Source organism: Pseudonaja textilis, chromosome 3 (genome assembly GCF_049901715.1).
Source record: "Pseudonaja textilis isolate UNSWEBS1 chromosome 3, rPseTex1.2, whole genome shotgun sequence".
Taxonomy (NCBI): domain Eukaryota; kingdom Metazoa; phylum Chordata; class Lepidosauria; order Squamata; family Elapidae; genus Pseudonaja; species Pseudonaja textilis.
This window is the reverse complement of record NC_141992.1, coordinates 14,477,362-14,500,367: the sequence shown is the minus strand read 5'-3', so window position 1 is coordinate 14,500,367 and position 23,006 is coordinate 14,477,362. Positions and strand designations below refer to the sequence as shown.

Here is a 23,006-nt window from a genome sequence, read left to right as displayed (position 1 = left end):
TCCGCAGGCTCTATTTTTCAAAATACTACTCCAGGCACAAAAAGTCATTCTACATTCTCTGAAAAGTGACATAAATAACTTAAAAAAAATTGTATATTTTTTTACTCTCTAAACATATTCTTCTTTGTGGATTCCAGTTCTGATGGACAGATTAGTATTTACTGTCATTAGCAATTTGCCCTCTATACCATGTACTACTCTTTAATGCCTACTCTTTATGCTCTCCCCCATCTCATTTATAAATAGAAAATAAGGTCCATTCCTTTATCATCTAAGAAGCTAGGATATCCAAATTTGGATATATTTTAAGTCAAATGTGATTATATTGGACTTCCTTGGTAATTCACTTATATTTAGATTTAGGCTACTGTTACCAATGAATTCAACAATTTACTTTCTTTCCAGGGTTCTATATTTAATAGGGGAAGATATATGTAATTCAGAAAGGATTCTGTTCTTTGAACAAAACTTGGTAATTAAAATGAATTATAAAAAAATAACAAAAGTTTACACTGTAATATTCTGAAGTTCTTACTATCAAGTCATATATTTCATTATTCTAAATCTGACATATTGCACTCCTCACAACAGCCATTTTGTTAATGGACACTTTCCCCAAGAGAGCCATTTTATGGCAGCAGTTCTAACATTTTTTGCAAAATTCCAAATCTGACCATTGCTGCTAAAATACAGGATATTTTTTTCTCATATTTTTCCTATATATTCCCTTCAATTAATTTTGGCTTCCCCTTTTTTTACCTTTGCAGCCTGGGATATATGTACAAGTAGTGATCAATTTACAAAGGTTCATTTAGTGACCATTCAAAGTTACAGTGGCACTGAAAAAAGTAAGTTATGACCATTGCAGCATCCCCATGATCATGGGATTAAAATTCAGACCTTGGCAACTGACTCATATTTATGACCGCTGCAGTGTCACAGGGTCACGTGATCACCCTTTGCGACCTTCTGACAAGCAAAGCCATGGGGAATCCATATTCACTTAACAACCACGTTGCTAACTTAAGAACTGCAGTGATTTACTTAACTGTAGCGAGGAAGGTCATAAAATGAGGCAAAATTCACTTAACAAGTATCTTGCTTAGCAACAGAAATTTTGGGCTCCACTGGTCAAGGATTTACCTGTAGTTGCTTTTGAAATAAATAATCTCATAAACTAAGAACAAGTTAGGTTCGTGACCATCTACTTTATACTTCTGTTGTCTAATATAATTCTATTATCCACTATTAAGACTTGAACTGAGGTTTAGAACTAGTTCTAATTGCTGGCCTAACTTTTTTTGATGTAATTTTTTTATTTCACCTGGGATTAAGCTCAATTGTGCTCAGCCTTAACTCAGTATTGAATGGGTCTGGATAGGAGACAAAGAATCTGGGAAGAAAGAAGGGCTTTGAATTGAGGTAAAGGTTGGATAAGCTATAAAATAGTATCAGAAAAGGCCCTAATCTGCTTGAAGCATGGAGAGCAAATAAGTTTGATTCTACTGAGAAACTTCCAAGTCTAATTGATCACCAAGGATTTTCTGTTCCCAGTGTTTTAACAATATGAGGAAAACAGCTTTTTAAAATAAGAAACATTTTAAACAAACACAGTATGACTAATTTTAGTATAACTAGGATCATGCCTAAATTAAATTCTAAAGTTTTGGTCAGTTGGTTTAACAGGCTATGTTAATCAGAGGCTCATTCAACAAACCATAACTTAATCACCACCTGTTTTCAAATATCTTGAAGACTTGACTTTCTTTTTGGTGCATGGTTTGTGACCCGACTTTCCATTTACACTTTTGTAAGGTTTTATTATTTCTGCACTATGAGTTCTTCTAACTATTTTTGACGCATCTTGCCTTAAGCCTAATTTTATATATTCCTTAAACGCATAGATTTGCAGTTCTGATTGAAGCTGCCTATAAGTTGATAATTTAGTAAAAAATAATAAAACCTTGCCTTGAATTGTTGGAGTGCAATAAATATTGTTGGCAACAATACTTGCCAGCGCTGGGAAGATCCTATGTCTCCACCATGAAGATACATAATTAAATGAACAAGATTCAGACGCTGCTTAGTCTCGGAAGGAGGCCAAGGGACACGTTTATTCCCCTGGGCCAAGGGCTTAAATGCAGACAGGATCGTAATTTATATCGTTGGAATAACAGTTATACTGGATCGATTCAGACACGATCGCAACCTAATCAGCCTAAAATGGAGCCTCTCTTCGCTCTCTCTCCCCTCCGTCACCTTCCAGGCTTTTGGCTCTCCCTGCCTCCCCCTCGCCAGTCAGATTATAGGGCTGGAAGGTCTTCCCTTCCCAGGCAGGATCCCCCAAACACCCTCCCCCCCCCACACTTTTCCCTTTAAGTCCTGCTTCGTCTCCTTTCATTGCCGGGATCGACGGCGTTGGCTCCAAGCTTCTCCCATATTCCCCGCCTTCTCCTTCATTTCCCCCAAAAGATATTTTTTTTATTTTTTTCAACAAGCAATCAGGATTTCTCCCTCCTTTGGGTGGGGATCCATCTGCGCCCCTCCGTTTTCGGGGACGGGAAGGAGATTTGTGCGTTTTTGCGCCCGAGCCTACCTTTCCCTCAATCGGTCCGAGGAAAGTTGCGCTCGGAAGCGAAACTGCAAGCGTCCCCTCCCCTTCCCCATGAAAAGATTCTCCCCCCATCCCTGTATTAATTAATAGGAAGAGCCCCCCCACCCGCGCCTCCTACACAGGCACCTGGGCGGGGGAAGCTAGGAGGGAGCGGGCCAGGCAACACGTGCAGCCACCGCCCGTCGCCCCCCCCCTCCCCTCCGTCTTTCCCTGCGGGCGTTTGAAGAGGGCGCCTCTAGTCAGTTAACTCCTGACGTTTGGGTATCATGTGAATGATTGAGTTCCCATGGTTCACTCTGAGCCGAGGCTTGCCCCACCCCGTCGCTGCCTCGCTCGCGCTCCCTCGCCTCGCTCGATTTTAATATTAAAATCGGCTCCCCCCTCGCCCTCCTTCGCGGGGAAATGCGGGAAAGTGGAAGGGAAATTAAATAGGGAGTGGGGAGGGGGAGCGCGGAAGGAAAGCTCCCCATAGGAGAGTTATTTTTGTTTTGGGGGAGGAGATCCACACTGCGTTTTCCTCTCTGCTGCCTCTTTCCTCCTCCTTCTCCCCCCCCCCTTCCCGTCCCCTTTACCCCCTCGTCTCCCCGCATTTGCCGGAGAGGCGAGAGCCGATCGAGCCGCCTGGAAGCCGAATGTGAATAAGCAAAAGGGCGAGGAGGAGAAGGAGAGGGCCTTGGATTTGTACAAACCACCATTAAGGGCAGGAAGACGCGCCGCCGCCGCCGTCGCACCGCAGGCTGGAGAGAAGGAGGAAAATCTACCCAGCCCAGCCCGGAACGCAGAAGGGACTCGCCTTCTTTGCCTGCCCGACGCCGCGGAAAGGTTAGCGGTGACCCTTTCGGGCGCTTTCACCCACTTTGCAAGAAGTGCCTTGGAAGGGGAAGCCGCGAGGCAAAGGCGGAGGAGGAGACCGAGAGAAAACGGGCAATTTTTAGCAAAAGCAAAAGGAAAAAAAAAAAGAGGGGGGCAGCCAAAGAAGAGAGACGTTTGCGAGAGCTTCGGTGCCCGGAGTTGGGAGGGTCTGATTCCCCCCCCCATCCCCCTCCCCTGGCTTTCTGGAGCTTGCTGCTGCCGTCGCCTCGATCCTGAAGGATTATATGTAAAGTGAAGAAGAAGAAGAAGAAAAAAAAGACAGATTTTGCTTTTATTCTGTTCCCCACCAGCACCGCCGGCCGAGGTGGCGTGGAAGCTGGAGATATTTAAAGAAAAACCCACCCAGATTTGGTGGTGGCTGTCCTTGCGGGGTTTGGGGGGGGGAGAAGGAGGAAAAGGAAAGCCAATTTTTTAACCCGTGATCCTTCCCCCTTCGGGTGGCTGCCGACCTCCCTACGTGCCCTGTCCCCCCCCAATTGCCTTCCCCCTCTTTTTGTGTTTGTGTGTGCGCGCTTTTTTTTTAATTGGGGGTGGGGGGGGGAATCTGCATTGCGAGCGGATCTGGCGGCGGTGTTAGGGGAGAAGGAGGTGAAGGCCCGGCTTGAGCAGTAGCAAAGTCATCGCTCTCTTCCACCCCCACCCCTTTCCTCGGCCCCCACCCCGTTGTAGGCTCCGGGCTCTCCCATGTCTTTGGGTAGCGACAGCTGTGCGTGAAAGAATAATATTGAACGGGGGCAAGGAGACTCGCCGCCGCCTCGCCTGCCACCCTCGGTCGCTTCCTGCTTCCCCTCCTTTTCCCCTTCCCCCCCTCCCCCTCCATCGCACCCCCCCCCAAGATGGGCTGTTTAGGGAACAGCAAGACTGAGGATCAGCGCAACGAGGAGAAGGCGCAGCGAGAGGCCAACAAGAAGATCGAGAAACAGCTGCAGAAGGACAAACAGGTCTATAGGGCCACGCACAGGCTCCTCTTGCTGGGTAAGGCGCGCGGGCGTCGGGGGCGGGAAGGGAGGAGAGAGGCCACCCTTCTCCTCGGGGCCCGGGGCGGGGGGGACGGGGACATGGGTGGGCTGGGTGGCGGGGACTGGGCAGGAGAGGTGGGGCCCTGCTGGGTAGCTCGACCGACCGCCGCCTCCGATGAAGCGGGCCCTGTGCCAGGAAGAGGACGGGGCGACGGAGGGGTTTTGCTTTCTGCCCTTTTCCCAGGCTGGCGGCCCCGGCTTGACATCTCCCGGTGTAAGGAAGCGGCCGAGATGCCAAGAGGAGGAGGGAGGGGGGATGCGAAGGGGCGGGTGGGGGGAGGTGGCGGGTTGTCGGGAAGAAGTAGGCCTCGGCCCTCCCTGCTGGTGTCTCCCCATCCTGCAGCTTGGACTAAACCCCCTTAGGGGGTGACCCTTGGGGGAGGAGAAAGTGCCCGTGAAGGGACTTGGAAGATCTTCAGGCGAGTTCCGGAGGGGAGGTGTCTTTCTCCCCTCCTCTTTTAAAATTACCCTTTTTGTGGGCTTAAGGTGGAAGGGGTGGCCTGGTCATTTCCTTGCCACAGATGACACATGATGATGATAATGTTATTATTTTAATAAAACTCCTTTTTTCTTCTCCCCCATAAGACCCCATCCTCCTCCTTTGAAAGCCCTTGGTCTTTTGGGTTTGGGACTTTTTTGCCCCCAAACTTGGTTAATAAATAAAAATGGCTTCATTCTACCTCTGCCCTTCTGTTTCCATTGCTTGTCATTCGCTTGTGTAGGGTGATACGGGTGGGCAAAGCATTGCCCCTCATGATTTGGGCAGCTGTTAACTGCCCAGTGAACTGTGGAAGGGAAAAAGTCACTTCTACGTGAAGGAAATATCCTGATTCATATTGATGTGGTTGGCTTTGGGGATGCAACAGAATATTCGACACTTCCGTTAAGGTACTTGATGCCACAGGCCCTTGGTGGGAACTGAAGTAAATATAGTGGATGGAAATAGAGGATATAAGGAGAATCGAGACTCACTGTGCTGTCTGCTGAAGATGGCACATTGAATTCTTGCAGGAAGTCTGTTGAATATTGATGAGGTAGAGAGAGAAAAATACAGGTATTTCTTTGGTGACATAAGGGAAAGGGAATGGGTTAAAAAAACTAATACTTGGTTAAATTTTAAATACTGGGATTGGGTTGCATTCTTCTCTGATATTTTTGTTGAAAATGTGACTGGGAATAAGTCTTTTTGTTCAAAGAGCTGGAGTTTTAGCATATGTCGGTCTTGATATCACAGAGTGGCTTATTCAGATATATTTTCCACAGGCCTTTCCTTTCTACAGTTTTATCTGAAAATCCTGAATAAAAATAAAGTGAATAGTACTGTTTTCTAACATATATTTTATCTAAATGTGATAGTGCTTGCTAGTAGAGTATTCCTTCTGAGTAAGCTGATTTTGGGGAGGAAGAAAATAAAAAAAGTGAGGTGTGTGAGTTTTACATTGTTGATTTGGAGGACTAAAGATCAATTCAAAGAATAACTATGTTTCCTATGATAAATGATTTGTCAAGATCTTGTTTAACTTAAGTTGGAATGAAATAGTTGACCTTATAAATACATATTACAGACATCCCTTATTGCTAGAGTTACAATCTTAAGAATACATATAATGCTAGATATTAAAATCTTTTTAAAATCATTGGATTTACTTCCATATATGTATGTTTTAGGCTGAGGTAGCAGTCAATATGATTTTGAAATTCTGATGAGAAAAATGCTGAGAGAAAAGGTCAGATTCTTCATAGTTAGAACATGTCTTCCTTTTATGTTTGGCTGGGCCTAAAAGTATCATCATACATACAGTAGTAGTTTTATGATTGCACAAAATAGTTAACAGCAAGAAACCTTTGCTGTTGTAAATGCTACAAAACAGCACAAAGCAGATTATGTCAAGTATTCCAGCATATTATGAACATATTAATAAAAATTAAATGGGGGTGGAAGCTTTGTCCAATCTTATTTATAAGGCTTCATATTTAAGATGTTTAATGTACTGTCTCAACTAAGGAAACATTTAATTCACATATTAGTGACGAATGTTTTGTGGTTTCTATTTCTATGAGAAAAAATTAACACAATTGTATTTGGTCTTTTATAGATCAATATTAACAATGTTGGAGTTAATATTTTCATTTAAATGTGTCATTGCTTCAGTTTTAATTTTTAAGTCTCTGGTATTATAAGACATACATATTTAGGCGGAAGGTGTAGGAAACACCCTTGCTTTTGATCAGTTCTTTTACTGATTGGTAGGAAAGACATATTACAGTTCTGTGACTGGCAAGGACTTGATGCAATTATTTGTCTGGCTGTGAGAAATGGGGAATTTGATTTTCACCAGTATTGATATGGAATGAAAGGAAAAGGCAGTGAACATTTAATATTTTGGTCTCACCGCATTTAATGGTTGGATTTGAAGAAGGCTAAAAAACATTAGCAGTATGCTATAGTAATCAGAGGCCAGAATGGCAGGGCAGATAAAGACAGACAAAGAGAAGGGCAAAATTAGAGCCTTCTGCAGCCAAATAGCCTTTGATATATAGCTGCTAAAATTTAGTTTTGTGTATGAGACTCAAAATGGAGGATTGTGCTGTAGTGAGTGCTAAGAGAAAGAGCTTGGCACCACAGATACTACTACAGTGCTTTCGTGAGCAATGCCCTCTTCAAGCAGTGTATCCTTTTTTATTTTCCTTCAGGCTGGTGGGAAACTCTCTTAGAAAATGAATTGCCATGCCAAAAGATACTGGGGTATCTGTGGGTCTGCGTTAGTAAAGCAAGTCTTGGCGCTCCTGTAGAAGAAAAGGGTGCTTCTGTGTAAAAACAGTGCAAACTAATTTGGGCTGGAATATTTGGTACCTTCTGTCTGATTTTGTGGCTGAAACTATCCCCTGGGCTGGCTTGAGTGGGGGCAGATTTGGAGAAAGCTTGTTTCAAGACGGGGAGAAAGAGAAAGGATAGGGAGCAGAACCAAGGATGTAGGGTAATCTGCTGGCTAGGCAGTTTAAGGTCATGCAGCCTACGTGAAGTTGATGGAAAGACTGTTTTTTGAGGGCAGATGGAAGATACAGCACAAAAGGAAACTTTTATGCAACATTGGAGTGAAGGGGGGAATGTGTATCTTCAATGTTCGGTGCATTTGACTGGCTGTGGAAGGTATGAAGGATCTCCAGACCAAACTGGCAAATGTTTTGCTCGGTATGGAGTGCAGCAATCTGGTCTTGCTACTTTCATGGGTTGGAAATGGTAATGGCATTATTAGACGGCTTACCTTTTTCCTCTTAAGGTATTGAAGTTCCTCTGTGCCTGTTTCAATAAAGACCCTGGAAAAAATGGGTAGTGAAACATTCCAAGCTTCCACTTTCACACATGACTTTAGCTTGGCATTTATTTTTAGTTACAGTTGCAGTTTCCAGTGGCAATTACTTTTTTTTTTCCCTTCCAGTTTTCAAGTTCCGATTGCATCGTTCAGGTTTGGGGAATATTGCTTGTTGAACAGGAGCAGCCGCACACATCCTCCTGGGTTTCTTCTATTATTTTCTGAAATGGATTTCTTTTTGCTTTCTAGGTGCTGGTGAATCTGGTAAAAGCACAATTGTCAAGCAAATGCGAATCTTGCACGTCAATGGATTTAATGCAGAGTAAGTATCTCGATTCCGTTTACATTCCTTGAAGATGTCATTTCATTTGGGGAATTATTTTGTGGGTTCCTCATCCCTCTCCCCCGTGTTTCATTTAATCCAGGACATGGAGATTGGATTTCAGAAATACGTTTAAGGAAACTGTCATTAGCTAACTTCATCAAAGGTTCGCTTGTTAGGTTTTTATGAAGGCAAGGTTTTGGCTGCCATTTCTTCCTCATTGTGCCTGACATGCCAGCTTTTGCTGTCGCTCATTATTTTGTGCTGTTCTCAGTGCTTTCTTGCAAAGAAGAGTAAACATGAAGTAAACGCCACATACTTGATTATACAACATTAAGATTTACTGTACTTCAGGAAATTTTTCTTGCGGTGGTGTGCTGTTTTAGATTGTTGACATATGCTAACTGTAGTTGCATTTTGTTTTCCATAGATGGGTAAAACACTTTGATATTGTTTAACTCTATTGCTCTGATAGGCCACATGCTATGAAGTGTGAAGATATATTCCAAAATTAATTGACAGGCTTAAAAAAAGCCCATGTAAATGTTACATTGCAACCAAGCCATTAATATTAGATACTACGAAACATTTCATTGAACATTTATGCAGAAATGGAGTGAAGGGGAGAATGTATGCCCAGAAACAAACTTTCTGTGAGAGGATCTATGCAAATTAATGGTCTTTTAATTAGTATTCTGGGTTGGAAGTACATGTTTTATAGAAAACTATGCTTGTAAGTAATTTCTTCAAAGTGACTGTTCAAAGATTATTTTTCCCTTCAGGTTATGCCTTCATCATTTCTATAGGCTGTCCCCAAAACCCTTTGTTGGTAAATGCACCATAAACCAGCTATCGGCTCCAGTAATTTTGGATACCCAAAGTTCTTCTCTGCTTTTTTTAAAAAAATGGGATTACATGCAGAAAACTTAACAATAGAGAAGAGGAAGGAGACATACAAAAGTAGTTTGTTACAATGGCATGTAGGAGCCAATTTGGGGTAGTGGTAAAGGCCTTTTGCTGGAAACCAGGAAATCGTGAGTTCTAGTTCAGCCTTAAGCAGGAAGCCTGCCGGGTTACTTTGCGCCATTCATTTTTTATCAGCTCTGGGAAGCAATGGGAAATCCAATTCCAAAAATGTTGCCAGGGAAATTGCAGGCCTTATCCAGGCAGTTGCCAGGAGTTAAGGCTGATTCAAATGCACTGGAGGAAAAAACTGTAGAAGAGGCGGCTCCACCATTGGGAATCCGATGTCAGAAATCCTACAGATACAGTAGCTAAATAAAACGAGGCATTTAGACCCCAGTTTTGCACTCCTCATTAAGTTCACATCTGTTACATCATAGGAAGTTCCCTGCTTACCAGCCAGAAGGACTTATGTTTTGATTCTGTATGTCTCAGCAGGATGCTGATGCAGACTTTCTTGGAATTTTCTTCTCACCTTCCTCTCAAGTGTGTTTCAGCAATATGTTGCTCCTGACCATGGCAGTTCTGTTTACATAGCGGGGCTAATTATTGCAAAGGACTTACCTTTGAATTCATTCAATTTCTCCTGAAAACGTTGCAAGCTAGCATGTTGTGTTAAGAGATACTAATTACTGCTGAACAAATTTATTGCAATTTTGAATCATGAAAAAAATGTCTTCCCCCACCCTAGATATTTTATAAAACCTCTTGGATTCTCCAAACCAACAAGTCATAATGATTTTGTTTTTCCCCTGGGGAGAAGTTGTTGACTTTCATGATCAGGTTTTTTATATCTTGCCCTACTTTATCTTTCAAAGAAGGAGTGATCTGTATCATACTTTAGTATCCTAACAGAGCCTTATCATGCTTAATCTTTGCTAGTTTGGGAACTATTTTTATTGCGGCTAACAAACTATGAATGGCTTGGCTCTTCTCAACCCTTTGAAAAGGGAGGCCTCATTTATTTCTCTCACTTTCTATCTTTTATCTTTATTGGTTTTATTATAATTTCTTTGATTGTATACAGATTTTATAAATTATTATAAACACGACATGTGAAATAACAGCTGTGAGGTCTTTATAGTGTTGGCCTTCATAGGCACTGAGTTCTTGCCAAGAACCCAGGATGTTGTAATATAAATAAACACAGTGTTTATTTATTAAATTTGCTTGCCATCCATTTCGTATACGTGCAGATCAAGCAAGTGGACTTTTGTAATTGACAGATGGAAATTTTGTCAATGTGTAGGCTTTCTAACTGCCATCCAAAGATATTTTTGTTGTGGTACTCAGTGTGCCAGTAACCATTGGAATCACCATGATTGGTTTATGCTATAATCTTTCAACTTTTCCAATCTTGATATTTTGTGTTGTTCTCCAATTCATTGTCTTTTATTCTACTAATCTTCTAGTATTGCCACACTGATTATACACACTTTACTTTTTTATTTTGTATAATTTTATTTTAACTTTTTATTGTTCACATTATTATGGTTCATTGCACAATCAAGACAGATGTTTAAAGTTTGGATTATTAGATTTGGCATTATTATTGGTAGGTCATCTGTGTAAAGGCTACATGAGGTCTCAGTGATCCATATGATGGTTCAGATAAGATAGTAGCTATATTTTGGCTGATATTCCGTCATAGTGTTACACCATTTCAAAAAGATGAACTTGAATTAATGTAGCTTTCCCTTCAGAAAAAGGATATATTAGTATGTGGCTTTGGTTTTTATGTGCTGGGGTGGAGCAGTGGTTAGAATGCAGTATTGCAGGCTAATTCAGCTGACTGCCAAGAGTTCAATTCTGACCTGCTCAATGTTGACTCAGCCTTCCATCCTGCCGAGGTGGGTAAAATGAGGACCAAGATTGTTGGGGGAAATATGCTGACTCCTAGTTTATGTGTTATGTTCCAAAAAATTATCTGCTTTTTCCCAGTGTATTTAAAGATTACACCTTTTAGCATTATTTTTCCTTGTTTTCCAAAGAATTAGATATTAAGCAAGTTTAATATTTGCTACTGGACTTTGACTAGATAATGTATATAAAACCCCTCCTTATTTCATAGCATTTTGAACTTTTTCTAAATAATCAGTGTTTTATCTTCCCTTCCCCTCCCCCAAACTACTCTATAAGGTAGATTGCAGTGAGGGAAGGTGGACTCACCCAAAATCACACAGGAAAAGCTTCTGGGCCTGAGGCTGAATTTGAACCTGGGTCTCTCTGGTGCTAGTTCACTCTGCCAAACCAGGTCTCCAGGGTTAAGAGCAAGGCACCTTAAAGAGCTAGACCTTGGAATAACATGTACTACATAAATTCAAGTATTAGTGTGATTTTAACATTCAGAGTTTAAGAACTGTGAATCTTTGTTACGTACGGTGTGTGCTGGTTAGGATTTCACCAGCTCTTATCATTTCTTATGTTTCTACAGTTGAATATGTTAATCTGAAAACTCCAAGCTTCTTCACTGTTGATAGATTACCATTTTACTCACAAAATAGTTATCATTCAAATGGATGTTTGTGCAGGCCTAGTAGGGTGTATACAATGCAAAGAACCCAGGAAAAAGAATTTTTTTTTTGTCTTTCAGTTTCCTTGGTCATTCTAAAATTCAGTATCAATTGTAAATATGAAACTGACTTTCTAATTTACATCAATTAGTTTTTATGGATGTTACTACAATAGAAATTGTCCAAATGCTAATTGGTCTTTTTCTGCTTGTGACTCTCATAAAGGTATTGTAGATTCTGCCTTTTGTAGCTATTATGAAGATCCCATAGACAATTTGATTTTATCAAGAGTTGTATTAATTTTATTTCTGGCCTATTTCTGTTTATGTAATGGTGTTTTTATTCTCGCTTGTCCACGCCATTATGATACTGACCTCAATATTTGTACACTAAGATGTTCCCTGAAGACTTTCCCTATAGGGTAGGAATAAATGAAATACTTTAATGCTTGATAGAAATTAATTTAACAGCATTTTATATTTTATAAAAAGTAGAAATAGCTGCACAAAATCTTGTATGTTTAATGCTTTATGAAGCACCTGGAAACGTTACTATATTATGGTTTTGAAGTAAATGATAAGCATAGTTAAACAAAACTCCATAAACAAATTATTTTCCTATGCTTTGGCTAAAGCTTCCCATACTTCCCAAAATTTGGGGGCGGATTCTTGTAAGGAGCTCCAGGGAAGTGAATAAAAATGGTTTGTTTTGCTGTTGTACAAGCTTTTATAAAGAAATAGTTTCTGTGAGATCCAATCCAAACAGTTGGAAAAGGGGGAGAGGGAATGAAAGGCAGAATGTACATAAAAATAAACACTAAATTACATGAAGTGCCACCATTATATCTACCTTATTTTAAAAAGAAATTCATTAAAACTGAATCCAGAATCTGCATTTATTAAGGATAGCACTTTTTCTTTCAATAGTTAGCAGAAGAGAACATGAAATATATCTTTCCAGGAGGCGAGCGTGATGTATCAACTTTTCAAGCTGTATTATCTCTGTCTTGTGGGAGCTGCAGAATATTCCAGAGTCAATCTGGGTGTTACTCACATATTCATGAATTTATTTTATCATACATTTTAAATGACTTAAGGCAGTTTATAATTGAAAAAGTAACAAAAATTTAAAAAGTCATGAGCAGCTAATAAACAGAAAAACTGTCCATCAAGGGCCCAGTCAACACCCTATCAAAAGCCTGGGAATTCAGAGCCACATCTGACAGTGAGAACAATCAACCAATGGAACAGCTTGCCCTTGGAAGTTGGGAGCTTCATCTCTGGAGGCTTTCAAGAAGATTGGACTGCCATTTGTCAGAAATGGTGTTGGGTCTCCTGCTTGGGCAAGGGTTGGACTAGATGACCTACAAGGTCTCTTCCAACTCTGATTATCTGTTATCTGAGGCTAACATCTTGAATTGCTTCTTGAACAACATCAAGGTGAGAGCCATCCAGATCTCAGGACTGGAATAACTTTCCAAAGGACATGTGCTACTCCGGTATAGAGAAGGCGGGTTTCCAGGCTCCCACTGTATCAGGGGTCCACACACACCCAGCCATGGTTCATTACAGGGCCGTGAGCCATTTGGAACTGGGTTGCGGAAGTTATGGGTAAGCATGCGTATGCATCCCCGCTTGTGCAAGCAACTGGCGAACATGTGGGTGCTTGCTCCATTTGTGGGAACAGGCACATGTGCCTGCCCAAAATCATCATCTCCCCCCGCCAATCCGCAAATCCGGAAAGATTGGGGAACTCTGCATTGCTTAACTGATGGGACATGAAGCTGTTTCTTTGTCCTGCTCCCATTGTTTATTAATCATATATTAGATTTTTTTTATCTATTATTGATTGATTAGCCTATAGGTCATATCAACTTACAGGTTCAAACACATGTATATTTGATTACCTTTCAATTACATTACATGTAATTACATTTTAATCAAATCTATATGGCCACCCATCTCATGGACAACATGCAACAACCCAATCCAGTAAAACAGTAAAGTAAATAAAACCATCATTACCTAACATCATTATATAATAATGATTGAAAGAGCATTAAAAATAAAAAATCAGAACTAAATCAGGAAAAGAGAATAATAGATAATTAATACTGTTAATAATAATAGTGATACTCATGATTTTTCCTGTGATACCAATCAGATCTAATGGAATGGGGTAGAAATACTTGATCATTCAGCCCATTTCTTGTGTATTTTTAATTGATTGGATAATAGATTTGATCCCAAATTTTTGTAAGTTGCATGGCTGTCTAAGTGTAGGAGAATACTTTTAATTTTATTTCCCCATAATCAGGTATGCCAAGGCAAGTATTTCAATCTTTATTCAGATTTATCCACATTCTAGTAATCAATTTTTTTAAAAAAGAGTTTCACTCAACAAAAATAAGCAGAGAAGATGGTTGTGTTCCAAGCAGAAAAGGCATATTTATTTCCCCTCAACATGATGTGAAACTCAGTTTTCGGTCCCTTTTTTTGTCCCTTATCACATCCTCTATATCAGGGGTGTCAAACTCAAGCCCCGCAGGCTGGATGTAGCCCGCAGGATGCTGTTCTGACCCAGGCTTTGTCTAAATTAAGGAAATACAAACTGAATGTAAAATCAGACCTTTTTTAATGTGACACTGGGAATTTGTTGTATTCCCAGCCAAAACTCATTAAACACAATTCTCTGAGATAAGCTCATGCCTTCAGAGTTGTAGAAGGCTGCCAAGAAACAGAAGTCCACTTAATTAGAATATATACCGACAGAAGTTCCAGCAAAGACAAACCAGAATTCGCAAGGCTTCAATGAGAAATCAGAAACTAATGAACTACTTTGCTTCCTGCAAAGAGCACGTCATTGAGGACTGACTTTTATCCCTGATGGGAGGGGCAATCACCTTCCAGCCTTACTCCCAAGTCACCCTTGCTGCTTCAGCTGCTCTCTCCTTCGAGGAGCCCTGCGCACACACGCACTCAGAACAGGCTCCCTGGGGCCCGCTGCTTCGCTGCTGCCAGACTCCGAAGGCAGCACCACATTCTCAGTTGGTCCTGGCCCCATTCCTGCATCGGATGCAAGACCCTCGTCCAAGTCCTCGCCAGACTCCCTGACTGGTTTCCTTTCATCCTCAGTGTCCAATAACTCTGACGGCTGATGGCGAACCACAGCTGGTGCTTAGATCTGGCCTGTGGGGCTGCTCTGGAAACAGCGAAGCACCGTCCTGTGGTGCCTCTGCCAGCAAAAACTGAGCTCGGGAGCCCATTTTCTCTGGCAGAGCACTCGGGCCACCACAAGCACCTCCAACACAAGTGATGTTGAGCTGGCCATGCCGCCCTGATGCGGCCCTCAATGAAATCAAGTTTGACAGCCCTGCTCTATAAACACCAATTTGGCTGTTGAGGGAAAAATATGGCAGGAAGTAAAGATAAAGGTTTTCTTATCCAGTCATGTCTGAGTCTAAGGCCCCTAACAGATAACAGATAACAGATAATCAGAGTTGGAAGGAAACTTATAAGTCATCTAGTTCAACCCCCCCCCCCCGCCCAAGTGGGAGACCCTACACCAGGGGCCCCCAACCACTGGTCCCTGGACCGGTATCGGTCCGTGGATCATTTTTTATCGGGCTGCAAAGCTTGGCGCCGCCATCTTGTTTCAACGGCGCTTCCGGGTTTTCAGTTGGAAAGCGGTGTTTGGGTGCTTGCGCCTTAGTTTTGTCGAAGGGGGGGGCGGCTTCAAACGAAGAGCCGTCCCGATGGCGATGGAGTCTCACGTTACTCAGGTACCGATCCGTGGAAGAATAAATTATCGTGAAACTGGTCCCTGGTTCAAAAAAGGTTGGGGGCCACTGCCCTACACCATTTCTGACAAACAGCAGTCCAATCTCTTCTTGAAAGTCTCCAGTGATGGCTCTCACACAACTTCAGAGGGCAAGGTGTTCCATTGGTTGATTGTTCTCACTGTCAGAAAGTTTCTCCTTATTTCCAGGTTAAATCTCCCCTTGTTCAGCTTCTATCCATTATTCCTTGTCTGGCCTTCAGTGCTTTAGAAAGTAGCTTGACTCCTTCCTCTCTGTGGCAGCCCCTGAAATATTGGAAGACAGCTATCATGTCTCCCCTGGTCCTTCTCTTCACTAGACTAGCCATGCCCAGTTCCTGAAACCATTCTTCATATGTTTTAGTCTCCAGTCCCCTAATCATCCTGGTTGCTATTCTCTGTACTTTTTCTAGAGTCTCAACATCTTTTTTATTATGTGACCAAAACTGGATGCAGTACTTTAGATCTCAGTTGTATCCCTCTGTTAATGCAATTTAGGATTGCATTGGCTTTTTTGGCTGCTGCTGCACACTGCTGGCTCATATTTAGCTGGATCCAAGATCCCTGTCACAATTACTGCTGTTGAGCCTGGTTTCACCCAGTCTACCCTGCTTCTCCAACAATACGGCCCCTCCCAATAGGAAGTCCCAGCATGTTTTATAGGCATGAAATGAAATTAAGCCCCTCCCCCAAATTAAGGCCTATATTAAAACATGCGAAATGGGGGGAATGGTGGAGGGGTGTGTGCTTGCCATTAGGAAGTACTTTTGTTGCTCACCCGGATATGGTGCTGCCTGCGTTGACCCCGATACGAAGTGCCCCACCAACGCCGAGGTCAACATCCAAGACGTCGCCAGCCGCCCACCCAAAGATGCAAGGGGGGGGAATTAAGTCACCCCTGAAAAGACGGCCTAGCCATTTTTGGGGGGCTCAAAAAAAAAAAAAGACCTGGCCTTATTATATGAGAACATGGTATATGTGTACTTTTGGTTTTTCTTGCCTACATGTAGGACTTTACTTTTCTCTACACTGAATTTCATTTTGTTAGATACGGCCGAGTGTCCTAGTCTGTCAAGATCCATCTGGATCTTGAGCCTATCTTCTTGGGTGTTAGCTATTCCTGCCAGGTTAGACTCAGTGCTCGTCTCTGTTTCTTGGCAGTAGTCGCCAAGACTGTCCAAAGTCATTTTCTGTGGTTATGTGGCCAGCATGCTGATATTTATGTATGATTGATTATGAATGATTATTGATTATGAATTATGATTGATTGATTTTGTCAAAAGCTTACAATACAATATAAATAAGAATAAATGTAAGTTTAAATATAAGAAATAGGAACTAATCATCGGGGACAATAGGACAGGGACGGTGGGCACGATTGTGCGCTTATGCACACCCCTTACAGACCTCTTAGGAATGGGGTGAGGTCAATAGAGGTTAGTTTGAGGGTAAAGGAGTGGAGGTTGAGCAGGTGACAACAGAATCAGGTAGTGAGTTCCAGACATTGACCACTCTGTTGCTGAAATCTTACTTCCTGCAATCAGGTTTGGAGTGGTTTACATTAAGTTTATATTTTTATTTAATAAATTTATTTATTATTCCTTGTGTGCCAAAAGGCTCAAGGAATGCTATTGTACAGGTACTAAAATAGTACCTGTTAATCTACTTGCATTTGCATGCTTTCAAAGTAAAAGACCCCAACTTGGTTCTTGTAGGAAGCTTTGGCCTAGCCCTGTTCTGTGGTTAAATCAAACTAGGAGGCTAATTGATCTGTATCCCATCCTGAACCTCTGGCCTCAGCACATGTTTGATGGAGCTTGTGGGTGGTTGTACGCCAAAACATTTAAAAGGAAGCAGGTTGCTACTTAGCTGCCTGGCTTTAAATTTTCAATCAGGAAGTAAGTTAAAGAATTGTTGTAGCAATTTAGGAAATGCTATTTCTTGGATAATCTTGGGGGAAGTGGCTTCTCGGTGCTTGTGTATTCTTCTCAATTCATAGCATTATTTATGCTATTCTTATTTATTTGTTCTTCATATTTGGTCATTAAGATAATATAAGGTAGCGTGGTTTCATTTTAAGCTTTAGTTTTGCAAGATGAAACCAGGGATCTTACTCGATTTATTAAAGCCCCCAAATTTATTGGGAAAGATAAAATTTCATCTTGATTCTTTTGCTTCAAATCAAGCAGTAGTAGAAAACTTGAGACTTCAGTAAGGGTAACAACAATAAAATAAACAGTAAAGGTATCTGTTCCTGGGCCATATATTTTGAAGGCCTAAAATAATAACATTTCATAACTCATTTAGTAGGTACTTTCATTTTTAAGTCTTCCATCAAATTGCTGTTCCAACATAGTTTGTGCTACATTTGTATAAGTAGCACCTAAAAACTAATTTCTATAATAATTCCAAGGGCATCCTATATTTGTAGCAATTATGGTAATTATTTAACTAGATTTACAATGTAATTCGATTTGTATCCCTCTTTTCCTGCAGGAGCTCAGGGCATTGTATACCCACATCCATCCAAGAGGTGCCTGTCTATTCTGTATTTTCATACATATGTGTTATAGGATAGAAAAAATGATCTATTTTAGTCTACAAATATGACCCTTGTCTCTGGTTTGGCTATTTATGGAAATTCCCTTTGCAGTCTAGTCCACCAAGAAGATGGAAAAGAATCTTTATAAAAAAAAGAGGTAAATGCTGAGATTCTGATCTTATTCGAGGAAATCAGCATTTGGACTATTACCCCAGAAAAAAGAGCATGGACTGTTTTAAGGATGCAGGTGTGCCCGAGTTTTGTCACCTTTTCCACTCCCCCTAGGACTGTAGATTTCATTTATGTATTCTAAAATATCAGTTGTCAGTTTGAACTTGAGAGAGTTGAACAATTCATCCCTTTTTTAGTTTACTTGTCCTATAGCTTGCATGGGCTTGAATTGAGCAAAATGCATGGATTTGAGGGTTAAATTTTAATCACTTGCAGCTGCTTTTTTAAAAGAAAACTTGGCATTTCACACCCAACTACAACTTATGTTGGCAGGGTGAATGGAGAGATATTTACTAAGTTTAGCATCTTACATGATCGATGGGCTGGCCAGTAGATTCCTCCCCTCCATACATACACCCACACCAAGACAAAAGGTGTAAATACATGTAAATACAGGCCTAACTGATCCGTTTCTTTGCTTTCCCAGTTCTCATATGATCCAACCATTATTTGTTTGTAAACTTTTAGATGATTCTCCTTCAAGAAACTTACAGACAAGATGCCGGTATCCTGGGAGTATATTTGCTGAAGCAACGTAGAAATAAATTTACCATATTTGTACATTTTCTTTTGCTGTCTTCAGACATTTAGTATCATTGAATGCAGAATTTATCAGACCTAACTCTCCTTGTCAATATGGAAGGAAAAATTCATAGATACTTGGATTACATAAGCAATAGGGAGAGGTAGTAGGACTTAAGAAATACAGAATAAATAGTGTTATTTTTAAAAGTCCATGCTTAATCAGTACAGAAGTTGCAGATGAGGAAAAGCTTCATCTTGGTAACATTTGAAGGGCCAGTTGGTTATTTATGTTATGATTTTTAAATGATCTAATTCAACGCCAGAACATAGATTTTTTTTTTAAATGTTTATGATTTTTTCTTCCGTTCAGTTGTATCTTGATTCTCAGAGACTACTTGGACAAGTCTCTACAGTTTTGTTGGCAAAGGTTTTTCAGAAGTGGCTTGCCATTGCTTACTTCCTAGGGCTGTGAGAAAGAGACTGGTCCAAGGTCACACGGCTGGCTTTCTGCCTAAGGCAGGACTAGAACTTTTGGGTCTGAGATTTAGATTTTACTAAAGTTTGCCATAGTCTCATTTTTTTAAAAAAAAATCCTATCTCTAAAGATTTATTGAAATAGCTATTACAGGTAGTCCTAGATTCATGACTATTTATTTAGTGACCATTTGAGTGGTTCAGTGGTCTAGAGGTAGAGCTTTCGCCTCACAATCAGGAGGCTGTGATTTCGATCCTAGGTAGAGGCAGATATTTCTTTCTGGACACATTGAGATTATATCTGATGAATATAACTCTGCATTGGCAACAGGAAGGGCATCCGGCCAATAAATACTCAGCTCCATTCAGTTGCCCAGACTTCCACCCCGCAAGGGATTATGGAGTCATTTAAAAGACTATGATTTATTGACCATTTGAAGTTATGGCAGTGTTGAAAAAAAAAATTACAGCTGATCCTTGCACTTACAACCAACACAGCATCTTTGTGGTCAGGTGATTAAAATTTGGGTGCTTGGCAATCAACATGTATTTACGATGTTTGCAACATCCCTGGGTCATGTGATCGAAATATGTGGCCTTCCAAGCCCATTTCCAATAAACAAAATATTGAGAGAGAAGTTGGATTTTTCTTAACAACCACATGATTCCCATAACCATGGTGATTTGCTTATCAGCCATGACAAAAAGGTGGTAAAATTGGATGCAGCATGCTTAACGCTTAGCAAGAGAAGTTGTAGTCCCAGTTGTGGTTGTAAGTTGAGGACTACCTGTATAATCGCAAGTACCAGCACCAGCGTGGAAATAAAAGTAAACTGAAATAGCCTTTGGGAGCTGTTTTTTTTTTTTTTTTTTTTTCAGTAGAACTGGAATTGTAGAATTTTTGGAATTTCAGCTGGAAAAAGGAATGGCTGATCAAAGATATTTTAGGAAGTGGTGGGCAACATGAATAAGATTCTACTGCAATTGGCCTCTGAGATTATTTGGAAGAACTGTACTTGGACTTTGAGCTTTTATTTAGTTATCTCCTCCAACCATTTTCTGATTTTTTGCCAAAATTTTTGGGTAGTTTTACAAGACCACCACGTGTGGAAAAATGTTCCTTCAGTGCTTGGACTTTGAGCTTTTCAAAATGATATTGTTTTAGGAAACTGACGTTACAGCTGTAATGCTGAGAAATTCACATAAGGCATCTAACTAGTTAGCTGCCTATAAGTTGCAATTCCCTAACTTTTCCCCCTTATGCTGCTATACTTTTATCCTTCTGAATTTTTTTAACATGGATAGTCACTTTTAAGATGACTATCTGTCTGAAATGGAACAGGTAGTCCTTGGCTTGCAATAGTTCACTTAGTGACCGTTCAAAGTTATAGCGGTGCTGAAAAAAGTGACTTATGACCATTTTTCACACTTACGACCATTGCAGCATCTCCCATGGTCACCTGATTTACATTCGGATGCTTGGCAAGTGACTCACATTTATGACAATTGCAGTATCCCGGTGTCATATGATCACCTTTTGCGACCTTCTGATAAGCAAAGTCAGTGAGGAAACCAGATTCACTTAACAGCTGTGATACCAATTTAACAACTTCGGTGATTCACTTAACAGCAACGCAGTAAACGTGGCAAGAAAAGTCATAAAATGGGGCAAAACTCCCTTAACAAATTTGTCACTTAGCAACAAAAAATTTTGGGGCTCCATTGTGGTTGTAAGTTGAGTGTACAGGGAGTTGAACTAGAACAGGGGTCTCTAACCTTTGGGACTTCAACTCCCAGAATTCCTCAGCCAGCAAAGCTGGTTGAGGAATTCTGGGAGTTGAAGTTCACAAGTCTTAAAGTTTCTAAGGTTGGAGACCCCCTGAACTAGAAGACATCTAAGGTACCTTCCGTTATTCTATTATTTTAAATTGTAAATTTTAACCTTGTTTTTAAATTCTGTTTTTAACTGTGCTTTTATCATGTTATGTGTTGTTTTATGTTGTTTGTAAATCACTCAGAGTTGCTTAAATGGGATGGGTGGTGTAGAAATTTAATGCATAAATAAATTTGAACCAGTTCCTTGGAGTTGAAAAGTTTGACTCACAGAATAATGATTGCTCTCTTTTCTTTTGGTCTAAACCAACCTTTTAAAAAATACCTCCTTAAAGTAAATCCTGAATTTTTAAAAACAAATCTGCGTTACTTCTACTGTGATGTCTCTCATTCAGTCTTTCATCAGTTTTAAGTGAACACATGTTTTAAATTACTATGGATGTATATATACATTTAGTACTGCCCCAGAGTGCTGCTTTAAATATTTTTTTGCTTAGTTGATTATTTCAGTGTTAAAAAGTTGTTTACTGTGTTGCTGTTAAATTCTGAACTAATTTTACTGAATTGATTTGGAATTACTGTATTTTTAAACCTTGTAGTAGTAGAGGAGTGTCATAACACAATTGGTCCTCAATGTACGACTACAATTGAGCCCAAAATTTATGTTGCTGAGTGAGACAGTTAAGTGAGTTTTGCTCCATTTTGCAACCTTCCTTGCCACAGCTGATAGGCGAATCACTGCAGATGTTAAGTTAGAAACCCAGTTGTTAGGTGAATCTGGCTTCTCATTGACTTTGCTTCTCAGAAGGTGACAAAAAGGGATCACCTGACTTTGTGATACTGCAACAGACGTAAGTATGAACCAGTTATCAGCCATCCAAATTTTGATCTCGCGACCACAGGGGTGCTGCAACGGTTGCAAGTGTGAAAAATGGGCATAAGTCATTTTTTCAGTGAAGTAACTTTGAACGGTCACTAAATGAACTGTTATAAGTCAAGGATTGCCTGTAATAAAGATTAAATCTCAAAGTCAAGGAGTGACAGTGTTGTTTCAACACAGTTTTTGAGGAGCTGGCTGATATAAAGTTAGCACAGGATTGCACTGTGCTGTATAATTAAAACATTCCTTCCACCCCTTAATCCAGGGGGCGTCAAACTCGATTTCATTGAGGAACGCATCAGGGATGTGCTTGACATCGGGGGTCGGGGGCGGTGTGTGTGTGTGGCCAGGGTGGGCATAGCCAGCTCAGTGTCACTCATGCCTGTGATGGCCCAAGCACTCTGCCAACAAAAACGGGCTCCCGAGCTCAGTTTCCAGCTACGATGGCCTCCTGCAACCCTCCACCAGCAAAAACGGAGCTCAGGAGGAATGCACAGGACCCTCCCAAGCTCCGTTTTCACTGGCAGAAGCACTGCAGGCCAGTCCCTTGCTATTTCTAGGGTGGCGTCGCAGGCCAGATCTAAGCACCCCGTGGGCCGCATCTGGCCAACGGGCCTTGAGTTTGACACCTCTGCCTTAACTCCTTTGCTAAGGAACTCATAGGATATAAATCAGGAGTTTGGTAATGCTTTTTTAGACTAATAAATTTTATTAAAAGGGATAGATTTTTAGAGTTACAGCTCGTTTCATCAGATGCAATAAGACACAGATTCCTGATAAGTTTTCACTTGGCTAATTCTGTTTTTGCATTCTCCTATGAGCTGTTCAGAGCATCCAGAAGTGGGAGGTGCTTAGTCTCTGCATTGTTAGGCTGAGCTTAAATTGAGGAACGCTCCTCCTCTTCCACGTGACTCCTCCGTAGCGTTCCCCAGTTTTAGCTCAGCCTCGTGCAAAACAGTGCTTTAGCTTGCTCCTTGGCCGAACCACAACTTCTATTCAAAGACTTCTAATTTTGATTCTCTCTTCAGGTTTGATTTGTTTATTCTCTCCTTAGCCTCTGCGCAATTGTTTATTCTTTCAATTTATC

General features: G+C 41.0%; 1 protein-coding gene across 3 annotated transcripts in view; it reads left to right on the top strand.

Moving 5' to 3' along the window:
- GNAS (GNAS complex locus) overlaps positions 1-23,006 on the top strand; it is a 215,915-nt gene that overhangs the window by 73,707 nt on the left and 119,202 nt on the right. The window contains exons 1-2 of one of the 3 annotated variants that reach the window (XM_026697433.2): positions 2,905-4,462; positions 8,070-8,142. In XM_026697433.2, the coding sequence (XP_026553218.1) occupies positions 4,324-4,462; positions 8,070-8,142 (212 nt within the window). In that variant the 5' untranslated portion in view covers positions 2,905-4,323. Of the gene's footprint in view, positions 1-2,904; positions 4,463-4,524; positions 4,721-8,069; positions 8,143-23,006 lie in introns of those variants that run through there. The other 2 variants (XM_087928953.1, XM_087928952.1) reach the window with 2 other exon arrangements.